This window comes from Eulemur rufifrons, chromosome 28, assembly GCF_041146395.1.
Source record: "Eulemur rufifrons isolate Redbay chromosome 28, OSU_ERuf_1, whole genome shotgun sequence".
In the NCBI taxonomy this organism is placed as follows: domain Eukaryota; kingdom Metazoa; phylum Chordata; class Mammalia; order Primates; family Lemuridae; genus Eulemur; species Eulemur rufifrons.
Window position 1 is genome coordinate 31177569 of NC_091010.1, and position 16379 is coordinate 31193947.

Below are 16379 nucleotides of genomic sequence, written 5' to 3' on the forward strand. Positions count from 1 at the left end.
CTAAATAAGAGAGCGGAAGAAATTAGGTGGATGGGGTAGGTGGGACAGTGAAAGGACAAACCTCTCATTGTAGAGACTGCACAAAATAAATGGAAAAAGAAAATAAAGTGAGGATGCCACACGCTTAACTGTGCTATGGTAAGGGAAAGTTATATTTGATACAATTTATGTATTTCTACACAACATGATTTGGAATAAATAAAATCATGACATCACCAAGCATTTATTAAAAAGTTCACAATTACCATGGAAAAAAAGGAGTTATAGCTTCAGAAAGAAATTCAAAGCCAAATGAAAGAGAAGGCACAGTTGGAAAATTCATACCAACAACAGTCAGAGAATAAAAATTGCCCTGCAGATTACTGAAGAGCAGAGAGAATGCTAAAGTTTCAGAACAATACAGGTGGTTTAGAGGACACAGATATGAACCTACTCAACTAAATGGGGGAGGAACTATAGAGACAATAGGAAATGGTGAAAATCATCAGCTATTATTCCTTAATAAAAATTTGTAAAAAGAAAAGGTAAAATGAAAAAGCTCGTGGATGAGACCAAACCTGATTTGAACTGAGGAGCACTAACTATTGAGTTTAAAACAAATTTAGCCTGGTACATACTTTCTTTCAAAGGATCAAGGCTTTTAAGATTAAAATACATACTGTAAGTGTGAGTTTTTCGTGCCTTGCAATAGTTCTACCGTCTGCCTCTTGGCACAGGAAACCTTGGAGGGACCCATCATCTGTTTCAAGTCACCAGCATTCCCAGAATGCGAAGGACTTCGAGGCATGCCTACTTCAACAAAAGCATCATTGCAACCTGCAGAGGAGAAGAAAAAAAAGTGAGACATCTAAACATCATCATCTTACAGTTGATAATTACCCGCAATGGAAACAAATCAGAACCCAATTCTATGGTGACATGATCAGCCTGACACAGGTGTAACAGCTTTCATCTGCAAAAAGGACACCCTAACAAATTCAGGCTGTCACAAAAACCCAATGTGAAGGCAAGATCTTCATATTTTTCAAAGATTATTTGGGGCATAAGGGTTATAAAAAGACACTTGGTAAAAAAAAATAAATAAATATGTATATATGTGTGTGTGTGGCATTTGGTAAGTTGATGCTTTTCTGAGACACAATTACCTTCCCTTTAATTTAGGAAGTTACAATGTAATGTGGAAGTTATTCTTTCCTTGGAAAGTGCTTTTCAGTTAATCTTTCACTATGCTCTTTGAAATTTTATTCAAGATGTTGTCTTTCTGCATAGTTTAGGTAGGATGAGTCATAGATGGTTAGCAAAACCAACTCAAAACCACTACATAGGCTCTGACGACCCTCTTGTTATCCAAGTAACAAACTAGATTGAATTTCAGCAGGAAAGACACAGTTCCTGACCTTCTGCAGGGCTTGATTTGGGAGATGCCTGCTCAGACCCAGTTGTCTGGATGGATGGATCACCATGATTTGCACTCAGCACTTTCTCTCCAAGTGATGAAGTGGATATTGCACCATACTTTATATTCGGAGACTGAAATAATAATAGAAAATAACATAGATGTGGTCATAATTTTAAAAGTTGAAATTCATTTCAGGTGAAGGTTTAAACGTTATCACCAGTGGCTTATCTCTTACAGACAGCATAGATCACACCATTCTAGAAGGGCATTACCTGTGCATGTCCATTTAAAGAAGCAGAGATTTTTTTGCCTTCCGTCTGCAGACTGTTGATATCAACAGGAGTCAAGCCAGGAGGGGGAGACGGAGCCGTGTGCCCATAGGTAGGCACTCCAGACAACAAAATATTGGTTAATGTGGCTTGGGCAGTAGACGGAATCATAAGGTGTGGTATGGCAGAAAAACCTACACAAAATTTCATGAAGACAGATATTAGGGAAAAACGCAGCATCACCAACAGTTATTTTCAATAATAAAAAATGTCATTTTTGTTGCAAATTCAGAAAAGAACTCAATTTTGATATCTCTCTGTAAATAAGGTTTAACATCACTATAAAGACACAAAAGAATGTTAAAATGGAACAGCACCATAGAGCATATTTAACCCAAGCCCCTCATTACACAGATGAGGAAACTAGCTAGGTGGAGCATGTGCTCATGACTACCAAGCAAGTTAGTCCAACTGGAGCCCGCATGTCCTAATGACAGGGCCAGTACTCTTCCTGGGCCTCTGCCACTGCTCCCTGCACATCATACTCTTTTCCTCATTTTCTTACCACATTTGAAGATTATATTTCACACTTGTAAGGAAGACTCACTGCTTTGTTGTGTTTCATTTTAACTAATTTACACATCAGGGAATTTCTGTTTGGCTGGAGTATGCTTTGAACCGTAATTTTTCCTTACGGAAACCAAGCCATTAATAACTTTTATTTAAAAAACCAGTAATACCTAACAATACACGCCTCTGAGTACACTTTAATGATACTCACCTGTGGCACTTGAAGTATTAGTAAGTGGGGGTGCCCATAATGTGGGGCTGGGGGTGCCAGAACTGGGACTTTGCAAAGGGCTGACTGAGCTATTAAGAGCATTCAAGAGTGAGTTTGGGGTCGTTGAAGTGTTTAAAGACAAGGTCGTGGGTCCCAAAAGACCTGTAATAAATAAATGTAAAGTCAGTACACAGAAATTCAAGATTTTAAAATAGAGATGGCACCAATATTGCCATTTGGGATGCACATTGACATAATCTGATATTTCTAAATTTAAAACATGGGCGACAGATTTTCTTTCAAATATTCACATGAAATACTGCATTATACAATTCCTACACAGGAATTAGCTTATCCGCAAATAGATGCTATCAGGAGATGGAAGACAGGTGTGCCCAAACCCGGACGACAGTCAGGGTCGCTGAGCAGCACTAGGTTCTTTGTGTTCATGTCAACTAGCCAGGATGCTCAAGCAGAGACCTGTTTTTATTTCTCTGTGTAATTCACTTGTCATCGGCTTCCAACCAAACCCTTTCCAAACCACTCACATTCATCAGTGACTATGGAATGTTTTCCTCTGGTAGGATGGATCTACTTAGCCCATTTGCAGATAGGCTGAGCTACAGGTAACAGTTTTTAAATGTATGTCAAAACACAGACATGACTTCTTCGGGCTCCATCTCAACGACTAAAGCTTTTCTCAGGAAAAAAAAATATTGTTTTTTGTTCTAAGGATTCAATGCTTGAATTTAAGTAATTAAATTTCCCTTTGGGCATTTGAAATATGTTCTAAAACAAAATGTGGATTTATAACAAGTTTCTAGGCATACACACACATAATTAGGTATTACAGGATAGGTAGAGCCATGAAAACTTTTTAAAAGTTCAGTAATTCTGAGTCTTTGCTCACTTATTTTCTCTTTAGTGCAGGAGGAACTTGGTTCTTGCTAAGTGATCTAACTGGCATTTTCTGGCTCACAGGCATTGGTGTGTTATGATGACTCTGGTTCAGGTCCCAGTGGAAGGAACAACTTTGGTAGATTAGGGGCCAAGAAAAAAAAATCCTTCTTTACTGTAATGATGTCTAGGCAGGGCTACTTGGAATCTCAATCATATTATAATCATATTAAAATTTGTAAAAGAATAGGTACTAGACAAAATTTTGCTGACAGTATTTTTTGTTTCAAATCAACACTGAGCTAGGCAGAATGATTTGCGAAGATTACTGCATTAACTAAAATACAGGCAACTGAGAAACATACAAGAAAGTAGTGAACCTAGCATAGCTGTGCAGAGACACTAACTTCTGCCTGTACGATGGCAATCCATAGATGAGGCCATAACTAGAACCATGATTATTAAGTGGCTGACCCTACTTTCTTAAAGAACTAAAGCACTGAGATGATGTTGTTTACACGTTTTGCTATTCCCGGCCTTAGATGTGAACACAGGTCTGGCTGCAGGCTACATTTCCTTTGTGTCTGGGTCAGGCGAGCCTAATGACACTGGGGTTGGGGGGTTCTGCTTGTTTTCACCTCCTTCTCGCCCTAACCTTGATACAGATTTGCAATTACTTTTTGAAAAGCAAACGGGATAATCTTTATCTCTAGGGACTGATGGCAATATTGCAAATGCAAGAGAGAACAAACACATAAATTATAGTCAGCCTGCTCACTTCAATCTTAATGGCATTCTTAATTTAGAAGAACACACACAGCCACTGAAAATAAAACAGTCAGACCTTGATTATTTATGCCAACATGGGGAGAACCTAGATAACAGAAATGCAGTCTAATAAAAAAAACCAAAATGGACTGGTACAAGTTTTATTGCTTTTCACCTGATCTTAGGACCTGAAGAAGAGAAAGAAAAAAAAAATAGCCTTTAAATGTAGACCTGAATGGTAGAGAGAAAGGGAACCAGATAAGCATTTCCCCAGTGACTGAGAAGCGCTGTAATAATAAATTTTATACCTAGTCCAGTGAGTCCGAGGCCTGCTGAAGCTAAGATATCCAGGCTGGGACATGCCAGGCCGGCAGGGCACGATGCTGGGGACGGACTGGTTGCTATGGTAACCCCACTGCTTTCAAGTCCGAGGAGACATTTCCTTGCTTCATACATATTTAAGGCATTTCGCTCAACACTTTTCACAATCACAGACTATGAAAACACATAATGGGGGGAAAAAAAGTGACATGCGAGTAGTCTACAATGGATGGGGGAAGGGGGTGGGGAAGGCAGGTGGAAAATGAATATGCTAATAAGAATTCCACTCAGGGGACATATTAATGCACTGCTTTAAAATCAACCGCAAATTCTAACCACTTATTTCTACGGTTTACTCACTCTGGTAGAACTCTAAAACCTTAGTTACCATTTACTGGGCATGTCTTGTGTTCCCGGTGCTGTGATAGAAGCTGCACATGTTCCCATTCTCAGCAAAACCAGATGGGGTGGGAATCGTTATTCCTGTTCCGTGAAGTTCAGGGACTTAGCCAAGGTCACTTATGACACAGCTGTGGAAGGGCAGCGAGAGGATGGGAACCCGGGTCCAACTCTACAGCCCATTCTCTTTGACCACCTTCCATCTTTACACTAAACCTTTCCCGCTTTTATCTCATCTTTATAAACCAAATTAAACCTGTCACCATATATGGGCTGTATAATAACAGTCACTTATATGTTTGACATTTATAGTTTACTAGTTAACTAATAAACGTTGAGGTACCACTATTCCTCATGGATGACATATCTATGGCAAAGCTTATGGTAAAAAAAAATTGCTAAATAATAAATCATTTTCCCCCTCAATGGACTCATTTTGAAAATTGGAAATGTGAGCCCATGGGGGAAAGCCTCCAATGCACAGTAAAGAGAATTTGTGGCTGAGAAAGCAGTTAAAGCAGTAGTTAGACTAGGGGCCAGCTAGGCGTAAGTTAATGGCCCTGGGATGCTACAAGGCTCCAGAGTTCTCATTTATAATCTATTTTTATCCAACCTCTGCTAATTTCTTACTGAACTCCTGCAATTCTTCTTGTGCCTACCCATCGTTATATGCATAAATCCTCAAATATCTCTTCTGTCTTTATCTTAATCCTGATACCTACAGTGACTCTAGTCAACTCAAATTAGTCAAACATGAAGCTTCACAATACATAAAATTAATGTCCTGCTATGTAACTTTAAACTTATTATATCAAGTTCACTTAGAATCAGTGCTATCTTTCCCTTTAAAGTTTTCTTTTGGAGAAGGCATGATTATTTTTCTTCAGTTGGACAGTAAATACCACATTATTTACACATATACAAACTTATATATAATATATATTATACCTACACCATTCTATATTTATATTAACATTTATAGTTTAGAAATTAAAAAATAAAAGGCATGACTGTTTGGTGTCTTACTTACTAGAATAAGTTAGGGAACTCAGTTCAGGAATTATTTTTTATGTTTTTCTTCTAAACTTCCCATAAATTTAACACAGATACATTTTATATATCCTTTTATTTTGAAGAGTTATTTTAAAAAAAAAACAAAACTTAGAAAACCAAGATTAATATAACAACTGTGTATCAAACCCCAGGTTTGTTATTTTTTGTTTCTGATTTTTGTCAAGGAAATCAAACATTCTCTTATGTACTTTCCCAGTTTTGTTTTCCTTCCTACCGCCCCAAGGCAAACTCATCATGAATTTGGTGTCTATCCAGCCAGACAATGCTTTGCATTTTAAAAACATACATATATCTAAATGCTACCATTTAGTACATGTTATCATGCAATTTGCTTTTTTTACTCAACACCATTCTCGTGTTGACTTTTGGTGCAGAGCAAATTCTGGTTGACTTCTGGAAGTCCACTCTTCAGAGAGTTTAACTGGATGTAGAACTGCTGCAGGTAGGTCCTCAGTACTTCAAAGTGATCAGATGGTCCCAAATTGCTCTTCAAAGTGGTTGTACCAATTTACACAACAATATTAACGTAGGAACATCCTCTTTGCTCATTCTCACTAGCACTTAAAATCAGATTTATTGTATTAAATTTTTGCTATAAATGTAATTAATGAAATTTTGCAACATCTTACAGGAAAAGTTCCAGGAAGGCTGAATTGAGGGCAATTCAGTACTTAAAGTTTTATTTATTAAAAATAATAGGAACTTATTCCTTAAATCTCCAAGGCTAGCATAATGGCTGGCATCTAGTTAAGTACTCTAGATTTTTAAAATTACATTGGGTATGTACACACACATACATATACATAAATAACACATAAGTAGCCTTATCAACTCCCTGGTAACTCAGTAAAGCTTAAAGTTACCAGATTGCAAATTAAGAAAAAATGTTTTTCTTTCTTTCTCATATATTTATAGAAAAAATAATGGTTACTAAAAATGGACTCCAAAAACCAACACATATATAAAGAAAGTGATGATCAATAATACATACTGTTACAAAGTTATATTTATATAACTAAATATATGACAATGTATATATCATACAGGTTGAGTGGCCCTTATCTGAAATGCCTGGAACCAGAAGTGTTTTAAAGTTCTGACATTTTCAGATTTTGGAATATTTATACTGGGTAGAGCATCCTTAACCTGTAAATCTAAAATCTGAAATGCTCCAATGAGCATTTCCTTGAAGTGTCATGTTGGTGCTCAGAAAGTTTCAGATTTTGTAGCATTTCAGACCTTCGGATTAGGGATACTCAACCTGCATAGAGTATTAATTTCATGTATAGGCAGATACACACATGTATGCAAAATAACACTATATACAATACAATACGATACATGATTCTCCGGGTCCAGACTCTGAACCAACCTTGCTTGGCTGTTTTGGCTTTGGTTTAATACTGATGAAGACATCGAGCTGTTCCATCAACTGGGCAATGAATTGTGGATCTACTTCAATTTCTTCCTTCATATCAAACATCAACACAAGAGGAAGACAACCCTAGAAAATGTCACAACAGAACATTTAGGAGGTAAAAAATTAATCATTTAAACACCTCATAATTTAACATGCCTGCAAATAATGCAATATTTTCTAGATTTAAAGAGTAAGCCAAAATATTACAGCTAAATTATATACCTTCATATGGTTTAGAGGATTAGTGTGGGAATAATGTTGAGAGGGAGAAAACTATTTTTTAGATGATAAAATTATATGTCTTAAGTTTCTGGTTTTGGTTCTGAATTTTTTATCCACTCTGTACCTGGGAAAATTCCTTTATTCTCTTACTTCAGTTTTGTTAGTGATGCTAGAAACTAGATTCTCAACCACACCAAGAGTACTAATCTTGTGCTTTTGTTCAATGACTTACAGTGGTGGCTTTTTACTGTATCCTGAATGAAAACTAAACACGTATCAGTATTTAAAGAGCTCCACACTACAGCCCAGACTTGCTCGTCCAACCACAGATCTGTATGTCTATACATCTGCCCTTCCTCCAGGACAGACCAGCCTCTACACTATCCTTTAAAGGGATCCTGCACTTTGATATCTTAACTAATCAAAGGCTTCTTCACCAATGCAAATCCTGCTTACCTTCTAAGGCAGCTCAAACCTTTCCTCCTTCCTGGAGTAAATTGCTACTATTATCCCTAATTTAACTATCTCACTTTTAGCACTGAAGAGTTTAGATTTCTCTGATACTTTCTTCCTAGCCCTTAATCTACTCAGTATAGAAACCATGTAGTGCTAAGCTCACTGGTTGCTGAATTTTGTACATACATCTCAGAAGTTACCACTAAGCATACTAGGATAAAAATGAAATACTATGCTTCATTTCTCTTGTGGATAAAATGATTTTTTATAAGGACAGTGCTATTAAAAAAAAAAAAGGTGACGGTATTTCAAATGTAAGTTAAAGCCTTTTATTTCTCCCTTACTTCTTTCAATATTGTACAATGATGTGTTATTTCATTTTTGGCAGGTATGATCAAAGTATGAATGTGAATTCATAACTGCACACATTAATGTCTAAAAAACTTGTAAGCAGAAAAAAGAAAATATGAAAAATAATTATGACCATTCTTAGATATGAATATGCTACCTGACTGGTAGTATATTAAAAATAATGTGATAAAATAAGCTTGGCTTAAACAAAATTATTCACAACAAAACAAATTTCATAAAATCAAATTTCATATAACCATTAAGGATTATAATTCATGATTTTAATTATATTATTTAATTAATATATTATTTTATATTATTTAATTATATTATTCATGATTATAATTAATGATTCTTATTTGTCAGAGGAATGGAATCAACAATACAAACTTGGATTTTTCTTAAAGTTTCTCAAAAACAAATTCTGCAAGTTAATAATAGCAAAGGTCACACCTGATGCTTACTGATTCAAATGTCAGTAAAGGTCAAGCACTGAATGAGAGAATACAATGGTGTTTTAGATAAGAATATTTGTGAGCCTAGCATTATATCCATCCATTTTGTTACTATGTATCAACTCACACACTGGGGTCTTAAATGAATATAGGAAGGACAGAAATATTGTAAACTATAAATTAGAAAGAGTATTGAATTATAGCATATAACTGCTGTTTTTCTTCAATAAGTGATGCTCAAATAGCATTTTAATTGTAAACAGTATTTCATCAGAGATTTATGAAATGTACAAATATTTCAGGCTGCCAGCATTTGTGTCTTTGAGGCTGAAATTTAAATGATATTTTTACTTTTCTGATTAAACAGAAGACTTTGTGGCCAAATGCAAACTGCACACTAATATTACACGTCAGATGAAAACAATCACCTTCTATCCATGCCACAAAATACAGTCGATTACTTCAATGTAACCTCTTCTGTGTCTGGTCTAAGTTTAAAAAAAAAAAAAAAAAGAAGAAGAAGAAGATGACCGCAAGAAAATTACTCACCGAGGCAATGAAATTAAACCTTTGGAGGCACGACGAACCTTACTCTTCCAGTTATTTTCTTTTACCAACAAATTTTCTTATTTGACCAGGCTTTCAAAGTGCTTTCTTAAATATCACCTGAGTACGGTGGGTACGGCAACACAGTGCATCCAGAAAGGTTAAAAAAAAATGCTAACACTTATTTCAGTAACCTTACCATGAGATATTGCCTTGCAAGACAGACAGACTCAATGGTGCCCTGGAGGTAGACAGTGGATTTCTTTTGTGGATTACTGGGATCAGGAAAGTGAATCTGAGCACCCGTTCTCTGCATGATATGTTTGATGTTGCTCCCATTTCGACCCATCATAAAGAGATGATGTTGAGCTGCAATATCTAGCTGTGTGCTCACGGGAATGGCCGATGCTAAGCTCCCGGCGAGATGTTCTAACAGCATGGCGGTTCCTTCCTATGAGAAAAGGGTGGCAGGGGAATAATCCTATAAAATAACTATTCATATAGAGAGAAAGAGTCTATCACACTTCTACAGCTACGGAAGAACACAGTACATTCTATAAGCCAAAATATAATACAAAGGAAAATTCTGGAAAACCAATTAGTCTAATATCCTTTAAAAATAAAACTCGCATGATCTGTACATTTATGATGATCAGAGTTATCTGAATCATTTACCTTCACAGCACTAGTGTTATTCTGAGACCCTCGTACTATGACAGTAGCACCATACATTCGGGAACGCTGTTTAAATGATACTGAAATGTTGTACGTTTGTGATATGTGCTGAATAGAGGGGGAATTGGGATCAGGAACTGGTTGAAGAATTCCAGCAATTGGTAGCTCAAACATCAGCACCAAAGGAAGCAGCTCCTAAAATGAAATGATGAGAACCCAAAGGAGACAGTTAAAATATTATGCATTTAGAGATGTATATAACTCATTGGTTCTTTTCTGAATATGGATTTTCAAACATAAATTGCTTTTACTGCAGATGTAAGCTTAGGTAGACTAATATGTGGTTTTTTTAATTAAATGAAAGGAATCTTTTGTGAAACCTGAGAGTTTGTAACTCATACTGCCTGTGGCATTTTTCCTCAGGCTTCTTTCCGATCATTTAAAAACATCAGAGACACTGAGTCAGATGAAATCCAGAACATCTCTAAGAAACATCGTAGATGGAAACAAGATTATAAATAGCATAGACACTCATTTTTTAAATACTTACAATAAAAATTTACATAATGAATGCTGAAATAGACATTAAAACAACTTTTGCCACTATTTCCTACTTGACTAAACATACGATTTGGTTATAAAATGATAGATTATGATTTTTTTAACACCTTATATGTAATACAAATGTTGCTGACATCAATGTACAATATTAAAGTAATAAAAAGTTACCCGAATTCTAACTCGGGCAGATTCTACTCCTGCCGGTTGTCCTGCTATAGATACCTGCAAAAGTAAGAAAATACGGAATGAGATTTATTTTAATCTAATTCACATCTGCTTTTCCAGTTAATCTATATCCTTGCTACTCAAAGTGTCGTCCAGGGACAAATAACAACAGTATTATCTTGGAGCTTGTTAAAAGTGAAGGCTCTCAGGCCCTAATCTAGACCTGCTTAATCAGAATTTGCATTTTAATGAGATGCTCAGGTGATTTGTGCCAACTGATCTATATCATATCTTGGACTTACCTGAAGCCCCACAGCCCCCACAAGGCCATCCTACCCTCTTTATAATTATTCTTGTTCACTGCATTGTCTCCCTTGTTTAAACTCTTTGCATACCAGATGCATAGCAATATTCAGTGATATGGCTGCACCAGCTTCTGAAAATATTGAACTTCTTCCATACCAGATGGTGAATAATCATTGCTCTAACATCCACCTGGAGCTTTCTCCTGGGATCTCTTGGACCTTCCCATGATTCATCAACTACAGCATTAGTCTTGGCATTGGGATGGGGGTACAGGAGCTCCAGGACACTACTCTTATGGCTGATGGCCATGCCATACCAGTTGTTAAATATTCTAAATATTGCCCTTGCTTTTGCTATGGCTTTCGATCTAGTCCCTTGTGCATACATCCCACTGTCACCACTAGTCCCTGTGGAGAAAAGACTATCTCTTATTCATCACTGTGGCTCACAGTTTCTAGTATTATGATTAGTTTAGAAGAGAGAACACTTCCAAAAAACATAAATAATACTATCTGTTCTTCAAGTATTGAAAGTGCTTACATGTGGACAGGTGAGTTCCATTTGTTTGCAAACAGAAGAACTCGAAAAAATGTATATAAACTAGAGAGAGACATAATTCAGTCAATGTAAGAAATCAAGCATTCACACATTGCCTCTCACAAGGTGATCTTGTGTAGCCTAGAGGACCACTTCTGGGTTTTTGCAGACAGAATCCAGGCAATGGAAAGGTTCCTGGATTTGTCAAGCTTCCAGGTCTTTTCTAACAGAAATGCTTTCTCAGCCTTTCCTTAAGGGCTTCATTTTGTGGCCATCACATTCTCCCCTGTTTTTTATCAACCATTTAGAGAGCAAGAGTTTAGGGTCCACCTATAGCTCATCTCCTTAAGAAAGCACAGCATCTTCAATTTCCTTGCAGGCAGTTGTACAGTGCATACTACATGTCATCTGTAGGATCATTTTTTTGTTCTCACCTCAAAAAAGATATGCACCCTGAAAATGAAGGCTGTAATTCACCCCATAAAAGTTCATGTGAAAAGATGACTCACCTGGTTGCTTTTTTCTGCTTGGTTATTCCTGTTGGAATCTGGGAAGTGGATGTGGCATCCAGTTTCTTCCATCACTTTTTTAATATTGTTGCCACCTTTGCCGATTACATGTGAATGTTCTGTATGTGAAACATCCATCTTCAACGTGACCCGATTGCTCTACGTAGAAATGATGCATTGTTACTTGATGCATGAAAAAGGAAAGAACTTCCTAAAACACCTGGCTGCCAAGGGAATCGGGACAGTACTAACAAAAAGTGAGCCAGTGGGAAATCTTTCAAATTCCTTAATAAGACCATCTAAATCTACAAGTGTTCAATTTCTATTAATTCATTTCTCTTTGATTATAAAAAATAAATTCTCATTTTAAGACAAATTTGTCAGAAGAAATAGAAAATGTAGTCTTTACCAAGATAATTTTTTGGAAAATAGTCTTTAGATAAAGTCAACTACAATTACAAATAAGTTACTCATGTTCTCTTTAAAGACATTATTCATGAAACATTTAATTCAAATAACTAAATATAGATGAAAACACAATTACAAGACGTGCATGTTAATAGGACTGTAGGACTAAGATGATAGAAAACTAGAAATAAAAATAAAGCTCAAAACTGTGAATAAGGAAATATTTACAAATGTTGATTTAACTTCTGTGTAGGTATGTTAAATGTTATAGTCATCTATTATTCTTTTTTTTTTAATTTCAGCTTATTATGGGGGTACAAAATTTCAGGTTATATATATTGCCCATGCCCTCCGCCATCCCCCCGAGTCAGAGCATCAAGCGTGTCCATTCCCCAGACAGTGCGCATTGCACTCATTATGTATGTATACACCCATCCCCTCCCCCCCAGCCCCCACATCTGCCCGACACCCAATTGGTGTTATTCCCAAATGTGCACTTAGGTGATGATCAGGGAAACCAATTTGCTGGTGAGTACATGTGGTGCTTATTTTTCCATTCTTGGGATACTTCACTTAATAGAATGGGTTCCAACTCTCTCCAGGAGAACAAAAGAGATTCTATATCACCATTATTTCTTATAGCTAAGTGATACTCCATGGTATACATGTACCACATTTTACTAATCCACTCATGTATTGATGGGCATTTGGGTTGTTTCCACATCTTTGCAATTGTGAATTGTGCTGCTATAAACATTCGGGTGCAGGTGTCTTTTTTATAGAATGACTTTTGTTCTTTTGGGTAGATGCCCAATAATGGGATTGATGGATCGAATGGTAATTATTCTTGCTGGTAGGAAGAAGAGTGAGGAAGAGATCACAAAGCATAGATGTCTGGCAGTAAAATGGCTTAAGTAAATTAATACGAAGTATATTTGTTATATTAAAGCAAAATGTACATTCCAAGACATAATGAATAAAAACACTATGGTCGTATTGAATTCATGAATTTAATTTTGGGAAATTTAATGTTGTAAAATTGTAAAGACTGACATGAAATCCTTTCTCATTTACAAAACCATTACTGAAATTCTTCGGTCCTTAAAAAATAAAATCAAAAGGTCAAAATACAACAAGATTTTAAAAATATCAATAATTGTAAACCTTCTGAATTCTTACATGTTAAAACACTCATTAAATATTTTCATTTTTAAACTTAGTTCTTCTCTAAGTTTAACCTTCGAAATATAAAAAATAAATCCCCCTTTTGGAGAAAATTCTAAAATAATAACTATAAGGTAAATGATTTAAATTTTTTTTTTAAAAAGAACAAAGAGAAGAAAGAAATAAAAAGAGGAAGAACGAAAGAAAGAAAGCAAGAGAGAGAGAGAGATCAGAGATCATTCTAATGAAATACCAGGTGGAAAAACAAAGTGGTTAAGAACAAGACAGCCTGGATTTGAATCCCACCTCCTCACTTACCAGCTCTGGGATCTGGAGCAAATTAGTTAAAATCTCTGTGCTGACTTAGTTATGACGATTAAACAAATTAATTTTCATAAAATGTAAAGTGCTTAGCAAAGTGGCTGGTATACAATAAGTGATTTAGATGTGTTTATTAAGGAAAATAAATTCTCACAAATGAGTATACATTTTTACATATGTAAATTTCCCTGTTATTTCTCTATACATGTACTTGGAGAGGGAGTGAGCATGATTGCATAAGAGAAAGCATCAGATTTCATGCCATCACACACACAGCACAGAGCTATACAGAAGATCATTCTGGTTTTCTACTGGCATCATAAAGGCAAATATGCTAATTATTACAACCTTTATTACTTACCCTATACTACCCAGGGCCAATTTCTGTTTCTGAAGATGGTATATATGTACACACCTATATACCTATATTACATATATCCACATACACACATGTACGTGTGTGTGTGTGTGTGTATATATATATATATTTCAATTACCCAGCATGAGAGAACCTATTCAAATATTAAATAGAACTTTACATCCACTGTAGAATCACATGTGCTTATTTTAAAACCCACCATTACTTTCTCCTGTTTTTTCTTCTCCAAATGGTTCTTTCATAACGGCATGAAGTAGCCCTTGTAGAGACAAGGTTCTGACATCTGAGTGTCCTTAACATTCACTTACTTTTGTGTCTAAGACAGACATGATCATTTCCTTGGCTTCTTTCACATCTTCCTTCTTTCCAGAAACCTTAATATGGGGATCTATAAGAAATCAGAAACAAAAGGGTTATGTGAAACCCCCAAACTCTGTTTTAGAATTGAGTTAGGACCTAAGAGATCCAAAATAAATTCAATGTTTGTTTTATTCTAAGTATGTTATTATTATAATAAAACAGGAATACAGAAAATACCCAAATTGCACATCATCTGTGGCTTTCTTCCTTCTGAAAATTTGCTAAACCATTTAATTTTAAATTTTTTTTTTTTTTTTGCAAAATAAGTATATCATATGATAATTGCAAAATAAATATATCACAATTATTTTTAAACAAGTGAGGAGTCTATAAACTGAACTTACTAATTTAGCTCATTACATTCCAGGCCCTGTTTTAAAGGTTTAAATGCATTAACTCATTTAATCCACACAGCGCTGCTTTGTGAGGCTGTTTACAGAAGAAACTAAGGCACTGAGTGATCCAGTAAACTTGTCCCAGAAAACCAGTCAGAAGCTTGGTCATTATAATCCAATATCTTCCTACTATGAAGCCATACTTTAAACTATATAATAATTTAGAAAATATTCTTACAGATCAGGGTTAATAGAAAAAAAATTTAATTTTCATTCAAGAATATTTAATACTTATCCAGAGTTAGTATTGAGTGACTAATAAATGCTGTCTATTGTTTATTACTGCCACTGAATTTTACATAGGAAAGCATTAATTCTTCGACAAATATTTTCTAAACTTCTAGACACAAGCACTGTTCCAGGGGCTAGGGGATAGATCAATGATAAACCTTGCGGTCTTGTGCCGGGAGGCAAAAAGGAATCAAATTATCTAATATATTAGAATATAAATGTTATGGAAAAAAGAAAAAGGAGAGCAAGACAAAAGGATGAGGAGTACCAGCTATCAGAAAGCGGGGAGGGGCAGTAGGCTTCTTAATTAAGAAAGTGAGATTTGCGTCAAGGCTTAGAGGAAGTGAGACACTTGGCTAAGCTGGAATCTTCCAGGTAGAGGGAGAGACATCAGAGCCAAAGGGCTAGGGACGTGCCTCTTCAGTACTTTCTTTTATCAGGTTTTTAAGTCACTTCAGCAATCTAAATGTTCTATTTCCTTAGAGGTCAGCCTGACACAGACGAAGACCATTCTGGGGTAAGCCGAAAGTCCTATACCCATTAGCTTTACTGACAAAGCTGAATAACACAGAGAGAATTTATTATGATTATCACAACCATCAATAATCCCAACCTTACTGAGTGCCTACGACATACTGACTTCTCAGCTGAGTCCTTTATCTCCTGTATTACGTGTTGAGTCAGTTGACAGAGTCAGCAAATGTTTACTGAGCACCTTTCACAATTAACTAGTTCTGCCCGAATCGTTCAACTCTTCTAAAGCATGTCTTCTCTAGGATAAGGAATCAGAATCACAAGGTGGGAATTTTATCTAAACCACATATATGAGTCTGTCCAGAAAGTATCCAGCCATTTTTAATATAATGAGAATATAGTACATGGCTGGATACTTTCTGGACAGACCTGGTACTTCTGATATTGTGATCTCCCCACTCCCATTCCATAGCCCAGGTGAATATCAATATCACGCTGAGCACATCATATTCTAAAGGTGCAACTGGGCAATTCCT

At 35.9% G+C, this 16379-nt stretch overlaps 1 protein-coding gene across 1 annotated transcript in view; it reads right to left on the reverse strand.

Annotated features, from left to right (window-relative positions):
- The window catches only part of BICC1 (BicC family RNA binding protein 1), a 270781-nt gene that overhangs the window by 31663 nt on the left and 222739 nt on the right, over nt 1–16379 (reverse strand). The window contains exons 4-14 of the mRNA XM_069460653.1: nt 14692–14771; nt 12112–12270; nt 10763–10816; nt 10034–10228; nt 9558–9809; nt 7281–7412; nt 4423–4609; nt 2450–2611; nt 1672–1862; nt 1398–1530; nt 660–816 (exon numbers count right to left, since the gene is read on the reverse strand). Coding sequence (XP_069316754.1) covers nt 660–816; nt 1398–1530; nt 1672–1862; nt 2450–2611; nt 4423–4609; nt 7281–7412; nt 9558–9809; nt 10034–10228; nt 10763–10816; nt 12112–12270; nt 14692–14771 — 1702 coding nt within the window. The remainder of the gene's footprint in view (nt 1–659; nt 817–1397; nt 1531–1671; nt 1863–2449; nt 2612–4422; nt 4610–7280; nt 7413–9557; nt 9810–10033; nt 10229–10762; nt 10817–12111; nt 12271–14691; nt 14772–16379) is intronic.